Genomic DNA, 21,578 nt, shown 5'->3' on the forward strand with positions numbered 1-21,578 from the left:
TTCAGTACAATGTCCATTTTCTTTTGTATAAATTTAGGCTTTTTCAGAATTGGTACTTTATTTTGAGATCAACTTTTCCTTCAAAGACTCTTGAGGACATAATGGATGAGTGTGTTTAAATTGTTCTCATTTTAACAAAGTACTTCTTCTCGTTAATTTCTTTTGACCCTTGAAGCCTTAGAAAACCCACTTGAATACATCTGATGGCAGTGTAGGAACAAAGTTGTTTGATCCACTAATTATATGTCAAGCATTTTAGTGAATCTTCTTGAGCACTGATCATAGTAAAACCGTTTTTCACTTTGCAATATTATTTTTCCCTATTAATTTGTTTGCTTGGACTCTCTTTGTTAGTACATAAATGGTTTCCACGTTACAACACTTGTTACTTAGGCAACATCTCATGATATAACAAGTGATGTGCAATATTTCTGCAGTTCATCATTACAGAATGTTCTCTGTGTCCATGAAGGTCATAATAACAGAACACATTCATTCTTAAAAGCAAGGATTTCAACATACTTGTAAATACTGATTTGCCCATTAACAATGATTTCTGATTTTATTTTTGGAAAGATCTGAACATTGGGCCTTATAATATAAAATGCCCTATTGAAGTTACTTTTGATCCTGAGGCAAATGGCTACCTTTTATCATCCAGTTATAGGTCTTACATTTTGTACCAATTTCTAATTATGGGGGGGCGTAGCTTCTGCATGGCGGCAGGACGATGCTGAACACAAGTGCTCTGGACACACACAGCCAGGATGCCTTGACATTTTGAGTTATTTACCCAGCAGTTTAGAGCATGACGAAGAGTGGTAAGAGATAGGTATCGGCGGCAGAGAAGCCACTGAGCCGCTACATACAGAGTGTGGCTTCATCTACAGCGCACCAGCAGCTCGCTAACATGGCATCGGCTGACTACGCAGCCCTCTAGCTTCTACGGACCCCTCCGCAGCAGGCTCTGCTAATATGCAGAGCACACAGGCAAACATCTCTCCTGACAGGGGGAACTGCACAGCTAAGTATAGGAAGACATCACAGTTTGTTTAGAGCACTACTGCCTCCACAGCTTCACAGCCTGCACAATCCTCTCCACCGTATTTACACCACTATTTTAAATGGTGCACAGGTCCCCTACATGATTGCTGCCACCCCCGGGCACTGACATCTGTTATAATGCATACCACTGGGTATTGTAGCCAATGGCCCATCCTTGAGAGGTTTGAAGCAGACAGCCATAAACGTAGGGGCACCTTCACTGTGTCCCCTATATGCATCTTTCTGTCCAGTGAGGACTGTTTTCTGTCTCAGGCAGAGAGGATTGTCCTCTCTAAAGTCCTTGTGTGCGACTGAGCCCATGCCACTGCTAGGATACGTAAAGTTAGCTTCCCTAACCTGGACATGGCTGTCATATGGAGCAGGTCGTGAGCTTCAGGAATGACCTTATGAGCTGTAGTTACTGTATCTTGGATGCGAGGAGGTAGAAGTGTTTGCTCTGAGTCGAGCAGGATTCTCAAAAAGGACTTTTACTGGCTTCTCCTAGTTGATCCAATCCCGGTATTGAAATTGATAAACAGTTATTGCCAAGTGCTCTACTAGGAGCTCCCTGGTTTCTGCTACAACGAAGATGTTGTCTACTGTGTTACCCTGAAAATAAGACACTATTATATTAATTTTTGCTCCAAAAGAGGCAGTGTCTTATTTTTGGGGGGCGGTACTCACATGGTCTTCGGCGTCCAGATGCCTCATGATGTGGCGCTGTGGCAATCTGCAGTGTCCTCTGCACTGCATTTCAGTTTCTTTCTGGTGATGGGACTTTGAATACCCTGCCTCCAGCAAAGCGAGTGCTGTGATTGGATCAAGCATCAGCCAATCACAGATTTGCAATGGCTGTTAATTACCAAGTGCCGGCTTTGATTGGCTGGCACTCGATCCAGTTGCAGCACTCGCTATGCTGGAAGCGGGGTATTCAAAGCCCCATCACCAGAAAGAAACTGAAATGTCAGCGTGGAGGACACTACAACTTGCAGCGGTGCCGCCAGAGACCATCGCACGGCATCGGGACGACGCGAAGCAGGTGACTATTGATTTTTTTTTTCATGTAGGTTAGCTAGGGCTTATTTTCGGGGTACAGCTTATATTTTAAGCCTCCCCGAAAACCGAGGTAGGGCTTATTATTGAGGGGAAAACAGTAGATATGGCACAATCAGGATTAATTTTTGTTTTAGACTGGCTGCTAGCTCTACCATCATTTTGAAAATGTGCAGAGATATCCCAAACGGCAGGCAAGTAAATTGGTAGTGACTCGTTCTACTCCCCATGAAAAAAGTCCTGCAGTCTTTCCGCTACCGGGATGATGTCAGTCTTGGTTTGGAGAATTCCCCCTGAATGGGGTTAAGGAGGAAGCCTCTCCCCCTGCCTCCCTTGGGATAGCTCCAGCAGCTTGCTATGATAGATAAATCCTCCTGATTCCTCTTTTACGACCTTAGCTATGCATAATTTGCACAGCTGTTTAGTATATTCAGGCGTTAATTCTTTTTTATGCATGCTGCACATTTTTTTTGCCTTGGCTTTGCTGGTCCATCTACCTTGTCCCCCTGGCAATAACAAGAAAAGACCGTATAAATACAGAAGCGGTTACCAAATACAAAACTGGCTACTTAAGACCCCAGAGGTAGCAGCTGGTTCAGGGATGTTTTGTACTGGAATACTCATGCTGAATAGTACTGCAGACTAAATGGATGCTGATGTTGTACACAGCAAGATCCTATGGAATCCAGTTTCTGCTTTAAAATTTTCTGCTCTTTGCAGCTTGGCCCCACCCCCACCCCCCAACGCAATTGCATCATCGCTCCAGTTACATGGTCTTGCAGGCTTCACCACCCCACTGTTGACTAGGGGAGCGTTGGTGGGCTGGGCCAACGAGCTTCGCAGACTGGCATCATCAGGATGAATGGAAGAAGATGGACCATGGCCCCCACATAAAGCACCCCTGGACTGTGGTGGGGAAGAATCCGACTTGGGTGAGCTGCAGCATCCCAGGAGAAATTTTTTTTGCGTGTAAATGGGCCTTAAGCTATTTGTCCAATGATTATTGCATTGGGAACTGAATGAGAATTTGTTCGCTTCTTCTTAGTCATTCAGTTTCTGCATTCAGAAAACTGAATGCATCAGCCCTTGTAAACAACTGCCTACTTTACTGTGAATGAAGGCAGATGGGCATTGAATGATCGGCGGTCTGCTGTACCTCCATTCACTAGTGATGATCGTGCTTGTGTAAAAGCAGAGGAACGATCATTGCTGGGATTGCCTGGCAGGCACCAGCATCCAACTAGTCGGCCCCTGTAAAAACACACTTAGTTGCCCACAGGCGGAAAATTTCTTTAATTTTTATGTGAAGTTTAATTTTTATATATAAGCGCTGCATTATCCATTCCATTCTGTTTGATTACACAAACTGTAATTTCATAACAAACTGTTGTACTACTTATTACCCCTCGCAGGGTGATCCTATATGTTCAATCGCATAAACATCATAGCAAACAAATAAACAGACTTACAAACAAATATTGCCTTATTGACTTAATAAATTGGTGTTCTGGTGCAAACCGGATTAGCTTGATAGTACACAAACTGTAATTTTTCAGTTGAAATCATTTAAAAAATACTCCTTTGGAGTCTAGATATTTCTGTTGCATAATTGATATGGTATCACCTGGTGTTCATTTGATACCCATGCAGAACATCCATCCATTGGTTTTAGCTACTGAGCACATGTGACCATTAGCATGAACCTCCACTGTCTGCCACCTCTTATACACAGGCGGCAGATTAAAGGTTATGGACGCATTTTAATCAAATCTTTTATTATATTGCATCAATTATGTAATAACATTCTCAAAATTGGGTTTTATTAAATTTGAAATGTTTGACTGAATAACAAGCTACAGAATGCCGTTTATGGCTTCTCAAAAAAGTGTTCTCCAGACCCTCCTGATTTATTCCTGAGGCCTCTTTCAGACGGGCTACAAATTCGCGAGATTGCATATATGTAAAGCTCATGCTTTCCAGTGGGTTCTTTCAGGAAAACATGGGCTTTGTAGCGATGTCGCATGCGTTTTGCAGTGATGTCGTATTGCTACAAATTGTCATGATTTTGTATCCCATGTAGAAGAGGCCTTAAAGATCATTTAAACTTTATTCTGGTCAAATCAAAGTTGATTAACGTTGATGCCAAAAGTTTTATTTTTTATACTCTGACACTTAAAGGGGTTGTCCCGCGCCGAACGGGGGGGGTGTTAAAAAAAAACAAAAAAACCCCGTTTCGGCGCGGGACAACCCCTTTAAGTGTCAGAGTATAAAAAATAAAACTTTTGAGACAACCCCGATGCAGGGGTTAAAAAAACAAACCGGAGAGTGCTTACCTGAATCCCGGCGGTCCGGCGTCTTCATACTCACCTGCTGAAGATGGCCGCCGGGGTCTGCTCCCTCCGTGGACCGCAGCTCTTCTGTGCGGTCCATTGCCGATTCCAGCCTCCTGATTGGCTGGAATCGGCACGTGACGGGGCGGAGCTACACGGAGCCGGCATTCTGCACGAGCGGCCCCATTGAAGACAGGAGAAGACCCGGACTGCGCAAGCGCGGCTAATTTGGCCATCGGAGGCCGAAAATTAGTCGGCACCATGGAGACGAGGACGCCAGCAACGGAGCAGGTAAGTATAAAACTTTTTATAACTTCTGTATGGCTCATAATTAATGCACAATGTACATTACAAAGTGCATTAATATGGCCATACAGAAGTGTATAGACCCACTTGCTGCCGCGGGACAACCCCTTTAAAGTCAAAAATAAATAGGAGAGATTATTTTATACATTTACATGAAACTTTTCCATTGTAAATGGCGCTACTTAGGAGCCCCAATTAAAGGGGAAATAGGCATTGTTAGGCCAGTTTTACAATTAGCATGTTTAAGAAAATTGTGATATTTTTTACAGCATTTTTGGTGTTTTGTGCTGTTTTATTTTAAAGTGCTGCAACCAGATATTTACTGTACGTTAATGAGGACTTATGAAACTTTTTAGTAGGTAATAAGGACTTTAATATTTTTTTGGATTCATGGTAGTTTTTATTTGAAATGTAGCATGGTCTGAGTACTGCATTTTTTCAGACATATATAATTTCAATTTCCTATAAAGAAGCTGGCTAAAAAAGCTTCTTTGTTGGAAGATGACTGAAAAGAATGCAATACCCAGACCAAGCTGCATTTCAAATAAAAACACTAATAAATCTATCCTAGCTATCTGTAAAATATAATAAATATCACAAGTCAAAAATGTTTGTATGAAAAAAAACACAGAAAAGGCTTAAAAATATACCGTATATACTCGAGTATTAGCCGGCCAGAGTATAAACTGAGTCAATAAGTTTTACCACAAAAAAACTGGTAAAACTTATTGACTCGAGTATAAGCCAAGCTATACTCGAGTATATACTGGGTAAAAAGAAGCCCTCCATACTCACCTCCTAGCTGGCATCTGTATCCCCTGCGGTGATGCGGTAAGCTGCTTGAATTCTTCCCGCTGTCAGCCCATGCCATCCTCTCTGCTCTGTCATCCCCCACCATAAGCGCTGTGATTGGATCGAGCGCCGTTTGTGATTGGCCGGCACTCAATCCAATCACAGCGCCTACTTCCACAGCGCTGACGGCGGGGGAATTGAACGCCTACCCGGGAGATGACAGTGGAGAGAATTGCGGCACACAAGCTGCTTTAGAATTCTCCCCGATGTCATCTCCCTGCTCGGCTTTCAAATGCCCCGCCGTCAGCGCTGTGTAAGTAAGCGCTGTGATTGGATCGAGCGCCGGCCAATTACAGCCAACGCTAGATCATTCACAGCTAATCACAGCCTGACAGCGGGGAATGACAGGGCCGAGCAGAGAGGACAAAAAATGTGCTGAAAAACTCGGCTTATACTCGACTATATACGGTATGTATTTTCACGTCACAAAAATGCAACACAAAGTGTGAAGGAAGCCTTATACAGACTACTGGTCCTGTTAGGGCTTAGCTGGGTCTACCTAAGAATATCTGAAGATCATATTGATGAAAATTGTGAGCTCAGATCAAAACAAAGCTTTGTTGGTTTGTATATTCTTGTCCATAGTCTTGTAGTTGAGGTAATGAATGATTTCAGCCAGCACAACCATTCATCACTGAATGATTGTCATCATCTGGAAAGAACTTGCGCGTTTCTGATTTGTATACAATAATTAAGCAAATAGTGGACAGTAAAAGAATATGGCCATTGTGAAATGATTGATCAGAAACCTTCAGTAATAATCCCTGTGCAATTGTTGCTGCAGAGTGACGCAAACTACACATATGTAATCTTTTGACATTTATCTCCTGTACAATAAAGAACAAGCTCACTCTTGGGTGCATGTTTTCATTGAAATATTAGAAACTGGCAATTTCTAAATGTAACGGAGTCAGGTATAGTACACTTAATAGTACTGTTTTATTTATTTTTCTTGATAAATGTGCATCATGATGCTTTGCTGCCTTCCAGTGGGCAAAGATTGTTAATGCAACAGTTTTCTATTTGTTTCAAGCTTTTCCCTGATTGGTAGATAGTCATGAGGGTGGGTTGAATCGATGCAGGGATGTGCAGAGAGAAGGGCAGCAGTCAGGTGCAAGATTCCATTCAAATATCTTTATTCTTGTGACAGAGAGCACAATGTTACAACCAAGTGAGGGTATTTGTCAAGCTAACAAACACATCACGGTGCAGAATATATATAAAACATATCTATTCCCCAACCAATGACTATACAGAAAACACCCAATACTACCTGTATCCCATATTGCAATCCAGCAGGGCATATACTCTTCCAAAAATAAACAGATATACAACATCCACCTGGAAGGTCTATAATATCAGGCAGAGGTTCACGATTCAGTAATGTGTCACGGTCCCTCGATAAAGTACTGAGTAAGTTTCGCTATAGAGGCCAAATCGTACATGCGGGATCCTGGGGATTTTTTGTTAAAAATCTGTGACGTTGACGTTATGGAAGACACTATCTTAGGATCATTGGATGTGGTGTCTTTATATGCAAATATAGTGCCCGAAAGAGGATTAGAGACAGTAAGGACTTGTTTGGCTACCTATGATGTATCTGGTGGTTTCAGATGATTCGTAACAGATCTTCTGGAGTTTATTCTCGGCAACTATTTTTTTATCTTTAAGAAAAAAATTTCTCGGCAATGTCAGAGAACAGCAATGGGGTCCAACGTGGCCCCCATGTATGCAAAAATCTTTGAGTCATTTTGAGGAGATGTTTGTGTATACCTCCTCACTCTGGCAGTTTCTACAGAAGTGGTGGAGGTACATAGATATTTTCTGTTTTGGAAGGGCTCGTATGCAGACCTTCTTAAGTTTCAAAACAAATAGATTATTTTTTTAGTTGAAATTCACTATTGTGTACTTAACTAACGAAATCCAGTTTTTGGTCATTTTAATATCCAAGAAGGGAAAGCATCTTGTAACTGACTTAATTACCAAGTCAACAGATAGGAACAACTTACTTCTATACCAGAGCTGCCATCCCAAATGTATGATTGACTCCCTACCCTGGAGGCAGCTCCTTAGAGTCCGTCAGATCATGAACAATCAGTGGATAGATAAAAGATTGCCAAACCTTTTGTGAAAGATCATCAATGAGGTACTTCAGATATCCCCGAATGGCAAATTTAATGTGCATCTCGTCCAACTAGAGAGGAAGACTCTGCTGGTACTGAAAATGAGACAGAAGGAGCAGAAAAGGATAACATTTGTATCCACATTCTGCCCGCTAAGTAGCAAGGTTGGCAATATTTTGAGGAAATACTGGCCTATACTATCAGAAGGACGTAAAAATGTGGATGAATTTAAGGAAATACCATTATGGCACATAGAAGGTGTTCTAGTTTTAAGGATAGATTGGTAAACTTCTATTACGAACCCCGTAATGCTTTAGAGTAGAGGGCTTTTTTTTCAAACATTAATTTTTATTGGTGCAGCAAAATAGTACATCTGAGCATTTTTTCAGCAAAAAAACAGTAACATTTTACTGTTGTTGCGATGCTATGGCCGACACATTCCCCCCCATCCCCCTCATAATTCAATTGATAAAATCACACCAATTTTATACAGGGAAGAGGTAGGGGGGGGGGGTGGGAAACGTAGATCAGACACTAAAGGCTCATTCACACAGGACAAATGTCGGGCAAACTATGCATGACACTTGTCCCTGTGTGTCCTTGCTCCCATGCTGCTGCACAGGAGCGAGTATTACTTGCTCTGTGACAGAGCAGCCAGCAAGGGGCCAGGGTAGCTGGAGGAGATTTCTCTCCTCACTCTCACCCGCCCCTCTCCATTCACTTAAGTACTGAACGTCTGCTGTTTACACTGAATGATCATTGTTCAGGATTGTGTTGGAGTCAAAAATCGAATTACAGTTGGTCAAACAGGGAGTTGGACGAGACGTAGGGATAGTTCAAGCTGCAAGTATTGTTCCAGGAGTTTTGAAACAAAAGGGAGTACCGATATGGGCTAATAGCTTTACAGGGAGTTAGGGTCAAGTGATGGTTTGATGGATGCATGTTTTAAGAACAAAGACAAAGGGATCTTCCCAGTTCTCATAAAGAGGTTGAACAGGTGGGTTAGGGATGAACACAATATTTAGGTTTGGGGATGAGGTTTAATGTGATTTGGATCAAGTGCACAGGTATTAAGGGGCAATTTGGAAAATAGGGTTGAGAGCTTGTCCTCTCCCCTTTCAACCTGCTTATCCATCATTACTGATGACAAGGTAGTTGTGAAAGATTGTGTAGTTTGCAGATTTCTTGTATGTTGGCAATCATGCCTTGTAAGTGTGTGGCAAAGTCCTCAGTGGAGAGAGGAGATGTGGGGGATGGTGTCGGGGGACAGAAGGGTATTGAACCTGTTAAATAGTTGATTGCCGATGTGTTAGAGGGAAGGTCTAAGTGAGGTAGTACTGTTTGGCAAGTGCAGATTTGAATGTGAGGGAGGCTTGTTTGAACACTGAAATCTTCCTGAAAATGAGTTTTCTGCGAACATCTCTTTGCAACCTCATATTTTTTTTTGTAAGTTCAGTATGCCAGTGAGGCCTATTGACACTGTCCTTTTGCATATGAAAGGAGCGACCAAATCTCAGGCAGATGTAACAGTGGTGCTTTAGAGGGCAGCGAATGCATCTGCTTTTTGGAGTGACAATATGGTAGAGAGGGGTAAAGGGAGCCGGAGAGCTTGCAGCTGTCAGGATGCTTGTGCACCCCTGTAGGAACCTCTAGTTACTGGACAGGAGGAGCAGTTGAGGACAATAGTGAGGTGAAAGTATGTAAGTTGTGCTTAGATAGCAGGAGAGGTGAGTTAGAGAGAATAGCTAGGGAGCAGTAGCGACTGAAAATGAGCTCCAGTATGTGTCCATCTTTGTAAGTTGGGGCAGAGGACCATTGTGAGAAGCCAAAGAAGGCATTCAACGATAAGTGTTTTTGGAAGCAGCTGAGTGGGGTATGTCAATAGGGATGTTGAAGTTACTCAAGATGATGGTGGAGATGTTCGACAAGAATTACCGGAGCCAGGTGCAAAATGGTTGAGGAAGTTGGTGACAGAGCCTGCCAGTCAGTAGATGGCTACTAGGAGGTTAGAAGCAGAATAGAGGAAGACTTGGTGAACTTTGAAGGAGGGCAAAGTGGAGGTGCAGACCAACATCTCTGCTGTTTGTTGCCAAGACGGAGATTGTGGATGAATTGAGGGCTGCCATAAGAGAATGCTGCAGGAAAGATGGTGTCAGAGGAAGCCACCAACAGATGCTATACCCAGGAAGGAACGTTTACAGGAAAACAAAGAGGTAGTGAATATCAGGAAGTTAACTGCAGACAACATGCATTCCATAGTGTGCCAAAGATAGGAACTGGGGGCAGGAATCAAATATACCGTATCTGTTTAAGGTTTGATTTACAGAGGTGGGTCAGTCATGGGAGGGAGGTATGATGACAGAAATCTTTTGGGTTGGTCCAGGATTTGGAGAAGAAGTAAAAAAAAAAAGCAGAGTGAGGATTAGCAGGTCTGAATGAGAGATGGGGTGTTGGTGGCTGTGTGTGTTTTGTAAGTGTGGGCTTTGAGATTTAGGAAGAGGTCAGCAGTGAATGTCCAGTGAAATGTTAGTAGGAATGGGGAAATAGTCCATTGCTTGGTGGAGGTGTTTGTGGGTAGTGAAAGTTTTAGAGCTAAGCAAGCAATAGTGAGAGCTAAATATAACATTGTGTTATTTTACTATGTTAGTATGAAGGAGAAGGTAGAAGATGAGTATTAGATTGTTTGTTAACTTTTGTTGCCTTGTGGTTCAATTCTGGTTTAAAGGGGTTGTCCCGCGCCGAAACGGGTTTTTTTTTTTTTTTAACCCCCCCCCCGTTCGGCGCGAGACAACCCCGATGCAGGGGTTAAAAAAACAACCCGCACAGTGCTTACCTGAATCCCGGCGGTCCGGAGTCTTCATACTTACCTGCTGAAGATGGCCGCCGGGATCCTCTGTCTCCGTGGACCGCAGGGCTTCTGTGCGGTCCATTGCCGATTCCAGCCTCCTGATTGGCTGGAATCAGCACGTGACGGGGCGGAGCTACACGGAGCCGGCATTCTACACGAGCGGCCCCATAGAAGACTGCAGAAGACCCGGACTGCGCAAGCGCGGCTAATTTGGCCATCGGAGGCCGAAAATTAGTCGGCTCCATGGGAATGAGGACGCCAGCAACGGAGCAGGTAAGTATAAAACTTTTTATAACTTCTGTATGGCTCATAATTAATGCACAATGTACATTACAAAGTGCATTATTATGGCCATACAGAAGTGTATAGACCCACTTGCTGCCGCGGAACAACCCCTTTAACTCTGCTGAATGCTTAAAAAATGCACCTTGGTTGATGCACCAGCCTAACAGACCTAGGTCTACAGACATCCTAACTGACTTTTATCCAACATTACTTTAACATTGCATTTAGCTGTGAATAGTAATACATACTTGGAATGCAAGATCAAAATCTATGGCTACTATTAGCAGTAAGGAAATGTAGACAAAGCTAAAATCTAAACATACCAATAGAAATATAAAATGGGAGACAGTTGAACAATAAGGGTGGCTGAATACTGGGTCTTTTGGTGCCAAAGTTGAATCAAAACATACCTGTAGATGAGAAAGGAAGGAAATAAGATTGGATGGCAGTGGAGTACATATATATTCGGCAACATAAACATGTTGGGTGGTTCGTAAGCAATTATAGAATATTAAATTACGACAAGTAAAGCCATTTATATTTTTAAATTCATAGTAATTATGTGATTTCATTCCTCAATTGAATATCCACACCAGAAAATATACAGTAATCCCTCATCTATCGCGGGGGTTACGTTCCAGAGACCCACACGATATGTGAAAATCAGCGAAGTAGCGGCGTTATATTTACACAAATGAATTTGTCGGGTGAACTGCCAAACAATCACAAAAGTCAACAAACAGGCCGATGCTACGATCAGTGAGCCAATCGGTGCCCGATACAGAACACATTCTATCAGCCAATAGTGTGCCGTGTACAATCTCACGTTGGCAAGCGCTAGTGACATACTGTATTTCCTGTATGTACCGCGAAATTCCACGATGTCGCGAAAAACTCTGCAAAAACAGAATTATATATAGTCTATCTAAAATCTGCGATGCACTAAAGGAGCAATATTTGAACTGCGATATAGCGAGGGATCACTGTATATATATTTTTTTATACATAAGCTCACAATGTTATATTTTATATGACTAATTCCTGCTTCCTCAATGTAGCAGTCTTCAGTACAGCCATTTATATTGATGATGCATTCCAGTTAGTAAATTTGGCTCTTCTTTGTGAATGTTAAAAGCCATTACCATGAACTCAGGTAGTTATTTTCAGTATATGAAATGAGCTGTGACCTTGATTCAGCAGCTGATTGATTGCTGTTCTCACTAATGAATTGTCATGTTTGTTCTATATTTCCCTGAAAAAGATTAGTTGGACTCGAGAAGGGCTAATTATTTTTGTAACTGTATAATAAAGTGTCAGCCCTGTAGAACCTGAACTGTAAAGGTTTATACTGCTCTTTCTTCATTAAATGTGCCAATTTAGTGATTGTTTTGTAGTTAAACACTTTATTTTACAGACTTGAAAAGTACTTGAGAATGATTGGCTATTATTTAGCCTGGTTGGATGGTGTGCTATTATATTCAACTGAAAAGCTATACTTATTGAGTTTTTATGTAGTAAACAAATTCATGCAAAGCAATCTTGAAAAGTGAAATTGTCAATGACTCATTAAAGTTATTTAAATGCTGCTAAAAAGAATGTGTAAAAGTGTCTTACTGAAGGTCCAGCTTGCAGACCTTTTTATTCATTTTTTTCATTAACATGCCCTTAAAGCTGTTGCTTAATGAAATGTTCTAAAGGAAAAAAAGAAAAATGTGTTTTTGCTACTTTTCTGCTGCAAGATTTTATTACAGACTATGTATTTTAAACAGTTCTTTTTAATTCGAGGTCATCGTTGATAAGTCATAGATCATGGTGGGTAGAAATGAGCAGTACAGAAAGTTTAAACTCTGGTTTCAACAGACTGAGCTATTGTTTCCAGTAAACACATTCCTATAGTGTAAATTACAGATAGCATCTTCGTTAATGTAACAGTTTAAAATTTTGTTTAAAGGGAACTTATCCTATTAAACATATGGTTCAATCTGCAGGTTATAATTTTTAGAGCATGAGAAGTTGAGCGTATTAATATACAACAGTTTTGTGCGAAATTTTTATTAACATGTACCTTATTTTTTTTTAACATTAGTCTTTCTAAGATTAGGCGCCCAGTGGGAAAAGTTACTCAATGATTGACAGCTTCTCTACTCTGAGCATGCATGTAAGCAATTCATTAAGTAACCAGCAATAATGTACAAACTATGCGCTAAATTTGATGAATGTGCCAATATTAGTACAACCTAGAAAAGAGGCATATAAAATGCAGCAGGTTGGAGTACACAAAGGCAATATAGTTATGTTAAAAAATACAAGAAAAAGGTGAAAGTAAAGAACAATAATATGTCGATGTAAAGAACACTCACCCAGCAGCAGCAGATGGAGAATGAGAGCAAAAGGCAATAACCAGCAGTGGAGCAAAAGCACAGAGCACACATGTGAGCATCACCTACTCCGGTTGGTAGCGGCTGCATACACAGATACTGCGGGCTGGGGGACCTCGCCTCACTATGGAAGCTGAAAAGGAACAAAAAACTCTAATGTGTACCGAGACCTAAACACTCGTCTCTTCCTTAGGGCTTCTACCAGCCAGAGTGGCTGTGGCTCACACATGTGCTTTTGCTCAACTGCTGGTTATTGGCTTCTGCTCCCATTCTCCATCCACTGCTGCTGGTTGAGTGTTCTTTACATCGACATATTATTGTTTTTTAGTTTCACTGTCACTTTTTACTTTGTATTTTTTATTATTGCTATATTGCCTTTTGTACTCCATTCTGCTGCATTTTGTATGCCTATTTTCCTGGTTATACTACTATAAGCACATTATTCAAGTTCAGCACACCGTTTACACATTATTGCTTTTGCATTTCATTTATTCTGGTAGGCTGGGGTAGTGGCCTACTTACCATTGCAGCTACTCACTATATACTTCTGATGCGGGGTTATACACACATACTCATACTTTATGTAGCTAGTCTTCTAGTATAAGATGTCAACTAATATTACCTTGTAGTTATTTTTTATCTAAAAATTCCTGGTGTAGTTCTCATAATGTGAGAGCTCATTGTGGCCATCTGAGATTAACTTGTCTATATAGTCTAGGAATCAGTATTTCAGTCATCATTACCAGCTGTATGATTAAGTTACATGGACTGTGCCACACACTCTTCATAGATCGTGGCATAAAATCCTATCAGTTATTGGTTTTGAATAGAGAGGCTCCTATCAAACCTTTGTAATAAAGATAATCATCCTCCTGATTGTATACGTATTTCTAGCTTATTTAGGCGAATATAGAAGGTAATGATTAACTAGGTGTGCACTAAAGAGTATTGCATGGTGTATCAAAATGCAGTGGTAGCCCTTTTTGGCGTCCAGTGTGCCAGTCCAGTTGCCAACTCTGGATCCTGCAAAAGAGCCTGAGACCATCACTCTTCCTCTTCCATGTTTAACAGTTGGTGTCTCACACTCGGGAACCATCCTTTCACCTACTCAATCATGCACAAAAACCCTGCTAGACATAACAAAGATGTCAAATTTTGATTAGTCAGTCCATAAGTCCTTTGTCCACTCTTCAGTAGTCCACTGGAGGTGCCACTTGGCCCAGGGAAATCTGTCCTTTTATTTTGCAGTAGCTTTATTACTGATACTCTACCTGTCAAACCTGCTGATAGGAGTCTTCTCTTAGCAGTTGAAGTGGAAACGTGTTTTTTTTGCTGCATTAAGCTGTGCTTGATGATTTTGTTCTGTAAGACTCTGATCACGCAAATTTTTAACTCTCAAAAATGTGTTATCTGACTTTGCAGTGGCTTTGGTCTAAAGGGCCTCTTCCTGTCAGTTTCCTCCACTTTCCAAGTGTGTTTTATGGTTCAAAAGTATTTTATTGCCCGCATTGGAAGATACAGTACAGCAACAATACAGTTTACATATCCGTCAGGGACGAGTCACTGTCACGTCGCCTGACGATTTTGGCTTTTCTGATATCCCGTGCGGAATTTTAAGAAACAAATAATACAAGTGTAACATAACAATTCAAAGTATAACACTTGCATTCCCCGCGTCTTAAACACTGAACAACTCTTTTCTTTGCGGGACAATTAAAGCTTGATAAAGCAAAATCGAGTCAATGAAATTATAGGTAAGTTTTGATATGTGTAGGAAGGCCTTGATGGCCAAAGAGAATGGAAAGGAGAGGGAGAGGATGGAGGGATTTGGGGGGGGGGACGGATATGAGGGGAGGAGGAAAAAGTTGTCAGATAGGGGGAAGAAGGGTAAAATAGGGTAGGGTGTTAAGGATTAGAAAAGCATAGAGTAGGTCCGTCTTGTCCATAATCTGAAATTCTGAAATCGTCTTGTTATTTGCTTCATTTATGCCGGTGCGTCTCGTTATTTTAACTTTCACGTTGTGGCTATCTTAACTGATTAAAGTGTAGCAGAGCCATCACGCAACCATGCTTCTAGTTCGGGTGAAGCCCGGAACTGTAGCCAAACTGCCCAGGTGTTATAAAATTTAGAATGCCTCATCTCATCTTTGGCGCACAACTCCTCCATCTGTTTCAGGTTATCCATGGCTTCCAGCCACATCAGACGCATTGGGGGGGGGGGGGGGGACACAGATTTCCATTTTCTGGGGATAATTTGTCTTGTTGCCATTAGGAAAAAGCGTAGGAGAGAGTTTTTGATATTTGACAATGGTCCCGGTATTATCGATAATAAGGCCATCTCAGGGGAAAAGTCAACCGCGCTCTTGCAGGTAGCTATGTATAAGTCCTCAACCTCTCTCCACAGTGGTTGTATCTGGGGGCAAGACCACCAGAGGTGGACAAAGGTTCCCTGTTCGTTAAGACACCTCCAGCAGAGATCCGGATACTGGGGGTAGGCTCTCGCCAATCCCACTGGGGTCCTGTACCATCTGGTCAGGATCTTGTAGTTAAGCTCCTGAAGCTTGCTGCAGACATTTGATTTGTGAGTCAGGGTATATGCCTTCTCCCAGGCCTCTGCTGTTATTTCTATTCCTAGCTCCCTTTCCCAGGTCATCTCCAGAGGTCTGTTCCTATCTGCCGTGTCCCTCTCTAGTAGTAGCTTGTACATTGATGAGATGGTAATTGGGGGGTCTGGGTTAGAAATACAGATCTTTTCAAAAGCTGTGAGTGCCCCTCCTAGTTGTTGTAAGCTACCCGTCGATCTGATGTAATGGCACAACTGTAGGTATTGGTACCACGCTCCAGTGATCCCTTCCGTCTAGTATCTCCTGTAGGGTCTTCAGCCTCACACCTATCATAATATCCCTAATTCTGGGGACTGATTCCGCTGTCCCTGTTAGTAGTGGGGTACCCTTTGGGAGGTCTGGCGCGTCCGGGTTGCCCACTAAGGGAGTGAGTGGGCCTGGGGATGTGATCAGTCCCGACCTTACGGCAGGACCGACCCAGGCGCTGAGCAGGTTTTCTATAAAGGGGGAAAGCCCCATGTCCCTGAATCTGTCCCTTCCTGGGATCCAAATGTAACCCTGTCCCCTGTGTTGTGTGGAGTCCTGTTCTGCTTCCACCCATCTTTTTCGGTCCCTGCTGTGGAATAGGTCTAGTATGCATTTGGTCAGGGAGGCCTTGTGGTAAAGTGCGAAGTTGGGGACTCCCATTCCTCCACTCGTTTTGGGGCTAGTGAGGGCGCTCCAGTTCCTCCTGGGTCTATGGTTGCCCCAGATGAATCTCATGACTAGACGTCTAATTCTTGCAAGGAATGTTCCCGTTAGTTTTATAGGGACTGTTTGGAAGATGTATAGGAACCTGGGTAGGGAGTTCATTTTAATTGTGTTTATCCTACCGAACCATGATAGTGGGAGGGTTTTCCATCTGGTTAAGTCCTTCTCAAGGGCTGTAATTAGCGGGGTGTAGTTTTTTTCAAAAAGTTTCTCAGGGTCCGCTGTGATGACCGTCCCCAGGTACCTGAATCCATCCCTTTTCCAAACAAACGGGAACTTTGTCTGCATTGCCTCTATGCCTTTCTTGGGCAGTGTTACGTTTAGTATTTCTGATTTGCTGAGATTGACTTTAAAGTTTGACACCCTGCTAAACGACTCAAACTCTTTCATTATGCACGGGAGGGCCACTCTGGGGTTAGTGACGTATATTAGTAGGTCGTCTGCATATAAGGCGACTTTATGCTCCGTCTGGCCCGTCTGAACCCCCGGAATATTTTTATTAGCTCGCAGTGCGTTCGCTAGGGTTTCCATTACCAATATGTAAAGGAAGGGAGACAGGGGACACCCTTGTCTGGTGACATTGTTGATCTTAATTGGCTCAGACAGTTCTCCATTAACTCGCACTCTGGCCACCGGGCCATTGTACAGGGCCATTATTTTGCTTAAGAAGCGCGGGCCTAGGCCTATCGTCTGCAGGACAGCCTCAAGAAACCTCCAGTTCACCCTGTCGAATGCCTTTTCGGCATCCACAGATAGCAGGCAAAGCAGGTCCTTTTAACGTTGCGCCCTTGACACTATGGCCAGTGTTCTAATCGTGTTGTCCCCTGCCTCCCTGCCCGGGATGAATCTGACCTGGTCTCTGTCTATTAATGATGGTATAAGGGATCTCATGCGGGCCGCTAGCATGCTGGCGTAGATTTTGGTGTTGACATTCAGTAGTGAAATGGGCCTATAGCTGCCACACGCCGAGGGGTCCTTTCCAGGTTTTGGTATGACTGTTATATTGGCCCCGAGAGCCTGGGGGGGGCGAATGGATGTTCGCACGATAAGTCGTTGAAGGCGTCTAGCATTAAAGGGGCCAGTTCCTCGCCGCACACTTTAAAGAAGCGTGGGGTGAAGCCGTCCGGTCCAGGGCTTTTACCGATCTTGAGAGCCCGAATTGTATCGGATATCTCTGACAGGGAGAAGTCCTCTTCCAGGGCATTCCGCTCAGCTACAGAGATACTTTTAGGGCTGTTTTGTTTTAGATAGGCACCCTGCGCTAAGTCTGTTTGCTCCGGTGTCTCTGTCCTTTCTCTCTGCAGATTATAGAGGTCGTGATAGTAAGAGTGGAAACTGTCTAGTATCTCCCTATTGGTATGAACCTGTACTCCTTTTCGTGTCTGAATGGAGGAGACATATGTTAGTGGTGCCCTTGGGTTGAGGGCCCTAGCTAACCCTCTGCTGCATTTGTTCCCGTACTCATAGAAGTACCCTTTTGCCCTGTCTCTCTGGCAGAGTGAGGTTTGGTCTAAGAGCTGTAGGATCTGACTGCGAACCTCTGAGATTTCTGCTGCTGTCTGGTCGGAGGGTGATGTTTTGTTAGATGACTCTAGGGTGCCCAGTTTAGCGACTAATCCCTCTAAGGCCCTGTCTCTCTCCTTTTTTAGTCGTGACCCGTGAGAGATGAAGATGCCCCTAAGTACGCATTTGAGCGCTTCCCATTTAATTGGGGCCGGGGTTTCATCTGTCATGTGGTTGGCTTTGAACTGTTCTATTGCTAGCTGGATCTCTTGTAAACATGCCCTATCGCCTAGCAAGTTGTCGTTTAGCCTCCAGTTTTTGTTTAGCTTGTTTTTTTGACCCCCATTTAAGGATCCCCAAACTGGAGCGTGGTCCGACCATAAGAAAGGTCCAATGGAGCATTTAGGGTTTCTGTCTAGGAGTCTGTGTGAGATAAATAGGTAGTCTATTCTGTGATAGCTTTTGTGTACTGGAGAGTGGTAGCTGTAGTCCCTATCTCTAGGGTGGAGTACCCGCCACATGTCTACTAACCTTAAACTTGTCAGCTCTCTTATAAGCCTGCGTGTTGCTGTGTGTGCAATTTTGGACTTACCCCCTGTTGAGTCGAGATCTGGATTCAATCCCAGGTTAAAATCGCCGCCCAGGATTATGGCGGAGCCATCTGCGAAGGACGCTAGGGCCCCCAGCATCCGGATCCCGAAGCGGACCTGTGTCTGATTAGGGAAATAAGCGTTAGCAATGGTAACCACTTCCGAGCGCAGTTGAATCTTCACAAACAGATATCGTCCCTCGGGGTCGGCCTCCGATGAGAGAAGTTTGTGAGGGAGTTGCTTGTGGATGGCAATAGATGTGCCTCTGGCTTTTTTCTGTGGGTGTGGGCTGTGATACCAGGTTGCGTAATGGCGGTGCTTGCAGCTAGGGGTACTTCCTATTTGAAAGTGGGTCTCTTGGAATAGGGCGATCATTACGTGTTGCCTATGGAGGTAGTCTAGTATCTGTCCTCTTTTGGCCGGCTTGTTTAGGCCTCTCACGTTGTAGGTGCCGAATGTGAGGTTAGCCATCATCATGTGATCGCTGTGCGAGGTTTTTCAGGGTACCGGGCGGACAAGAATTGGGGAGTAGGATATAGTTGAGGGGTAAGAAGGAGAGCGGAAATGTGGAGGGGAACCAAGTGTCTTTTAATGGTATAGGAAACTATATTGACTGCCCCCTTGACTTTCTTGGCAATTACTCTGTAGTAGACTGCAGAAGCTTTAATCCTATGCCATTCTTTTGCTATCGGACGAGATTAAAGCCCAAGACCAAGCGCCATAAATTTACCATGCTTGCTCATAAATGGTTAAGCAAACTCAGTGTTACTGCAGGAAATCTCTTGGTAACTTCCCTGCTTTATATTTAGTCTTTTTTAGCTCCTAAGAAAACAGTTGTCAGATGTATCCTCAGTTTTTTTTTCTGTCAACTAACTATTTTTTGTAAATATATGTTTGATATATTTTGCTTGATTTCCGTTGCTAGCTTTCATATTTTGACCAAAAAGGCTGCTAGCTAGCATGCACTACATGTTACCATGTGAATGGCACATAACTTTTTAGTATATGTATTCAATAATACTAAGCAGTCACAGCCCTCCTGAATGTGAGGGATATGACTACACTAAGTTCAAGGCACATACCCAGTCCTTGGACAAGAGTGGCATGGTTTCTCTGAAAAACTATATCATTTAATTTTGGACAACCTGTCTAAATTAGCTGCTACATTTGTGTTCCACACGATTTGGCTAATTGCAGAATTTGATCATAAACCACAATAAAAAGGTGCTTTACAACAAACTTTTTTTTTGTGTAGTACAAAAGCATGTACTCAAAATGTCAGTTAACTTTATAGATCTAAAGCAAGACTGCAGAACTTAACAGCTAAGAACAGTAGTTTAAACGTATTTGACTGCATATCTATTGTCAGGACAGTGTCCGGGATATGGGGGTCCCTGAGATATCCCGCAACCCCTGTCCCTGCCTACTTGCCCCCCTGGGCTAACCCCCAGGGCGACAACTGGGCGGCGGTCCCTACCCTCACTAGGGAAGCGGGACACGGGAAGACAAACAGACACTGAGACAAAACAACGGTAGAATGGTCAGACAATCCGGGTTGGCAACAAGAGGGTACGCAGTACGGAGGGGTCAGGCAAAAACGTAGTCAAGTCCAAAAGCAGGTGTCAGGAAAGCCGGGGTCACAAAGAGTAGTCAGGATAAACGCGGGTGCAGCTGGAGAACCAAACTAACACTGGCAAGGGCTGAAAGGAAAACACACATATTTAAATGCTGTCAGTGCTCCCGCCCCAGAAGCTGATTGGGGCGGGGAGCCTGACAGCAGCAGGGATAATCAGGGAGGTGCTGGGGGCACGCCCCCAGTCTTGCTGCACAGACAGTTACTAGGGAAGCCAGCCTGGTAGTCAACTGACTAGAAGCACCAGCTGCCTCCCTAGCAACCCGGCGGCGACCAGTCTTACAGCGGCCCGGGGAGATCACAAGAACCGGGGCTCCCCTATGCCGCACTCCTGTAACCCGGGTGGCAGGACCGGTGGTGTGGGCACGGCGGCCCCGAGAGTTGCAGGTTCTGACAGTACCCCCCCTTCTACGGGGGGACACCGGACCCCCATGGCCAGGTGCGGGCTTAAGCAGGAAAGCCCTGTGGAATGACTGGACTAGGCGTGGCGCATGAACGTCCCTGGCAGGGACCCATGTCCTATCCTCAGGGCCAAATCCTCTCCAGTGGACCAGGTACTGCAGCACACCTCTAACCCGTCGGGCATCAACAAGCCTTTCTACTTCATACTCCAGTTCCCCCTGTACCAGAGAAGGAGGGGGCGGGTTCTGGGTGGGTAGAACTGGAGTCACATACTTCTTAAGCAAGCTTTTGTGAAAAACCTTGTGGACCTTCCAGGAGTCAGGAAGTGCCAACTTATATGACACCGGGTTGATAACCTGCGAAACAGTAAATGGGCCAATGAACCGAGGAGCAAGTTTCAGGGAGGGAACCTTAAGTCTCAGATTCTTGGATGACAATAAAACTTGCTCCCCGACCACAAAAGGTGCAGAGATAGTACATCTTTTATTTGAGTATTTACGCAGTTTCTCTTGGGAACCCTGAAGGTTCTTACGAACCTGGGCCCAAACTGTGCACAGTTCCTCAGAGGATATGTCAGCGGCCGGATTGTTCGAGACAAAAGGAGTAGAAAGCGAGAACCGGGGATGGAACCCATAGTTACAAAAAAAAGGTGACAATTGGGTCGACGAGTTAACATGGTTGTTAATAGCAAATTCGGCGAGAGGTAAGTAGTTGGCCCACTGATACTGGTTATCAGAGACAAAAAGTCGCAGGTACTGGATAAGTTCTTGATTCATCCGTTCCGTTTGTCCGTTACTCTCGGGATGGAAAGCGGAGGAAAAAGACAAATTAACGTTTAGATTTTTACAGAAAGCTCGCCAGAAGCGAGCGACGAACTGAACCCCTCTATCTGACACAATATCCTCGGGGATCCCATG

General features: G+C 43.6%; 1 protein-coding gene across 6 annotated transcripts in view; it reads left to right on the forward strand.

Annotated features, from left to right (window-relative positions):
• STS (steroid sulfatase) overlaps nucleotides 1–21,578 on the forward strand; it is a 327,127-nt gene that overhangs the window by 124,720 nt on the left and 180,829 nt on the right. The window contains exon 2 of one of the 6 annotated variants that reach the window (XM_066599915.1): nucleotides 2,818–3,029. The exons of 4 other annotated variants lie outside the window; for them this stretch is intronic. In XM_066599915.1, coding sequence (XP_066456012.1) covers nucleotides 2,960–3,029 — 70 coding nt within the window. In that variant the 5' untranslated portion in view covers nucleotides 2,818–2,959. Of the gene's footprint in view, nucleotides 1–2,817; nucleotides 3,030–14,926; nucleotides 14,974–21,578 lie in introns of those variants that run through there. One more of the 6 variants, XM_066599919.1, reaches the window with a different exon arrangement.

Source organism: Eleutherodactylus coqui, chromosome 4, assembly GCF_035609145.1.
Source record: "Eleutherodactylus coqui strain aEleCoq1 chromosome 4, aEleCoq1.hap1, whole genome shotgun sequence".
Lineage (NCBI taxonomy): Eukaryota > Metazoa > Chordata > Amphibia > Anura > Eleutherodactylidae > Eleutherodactylus > Eleutherodactylus coqui.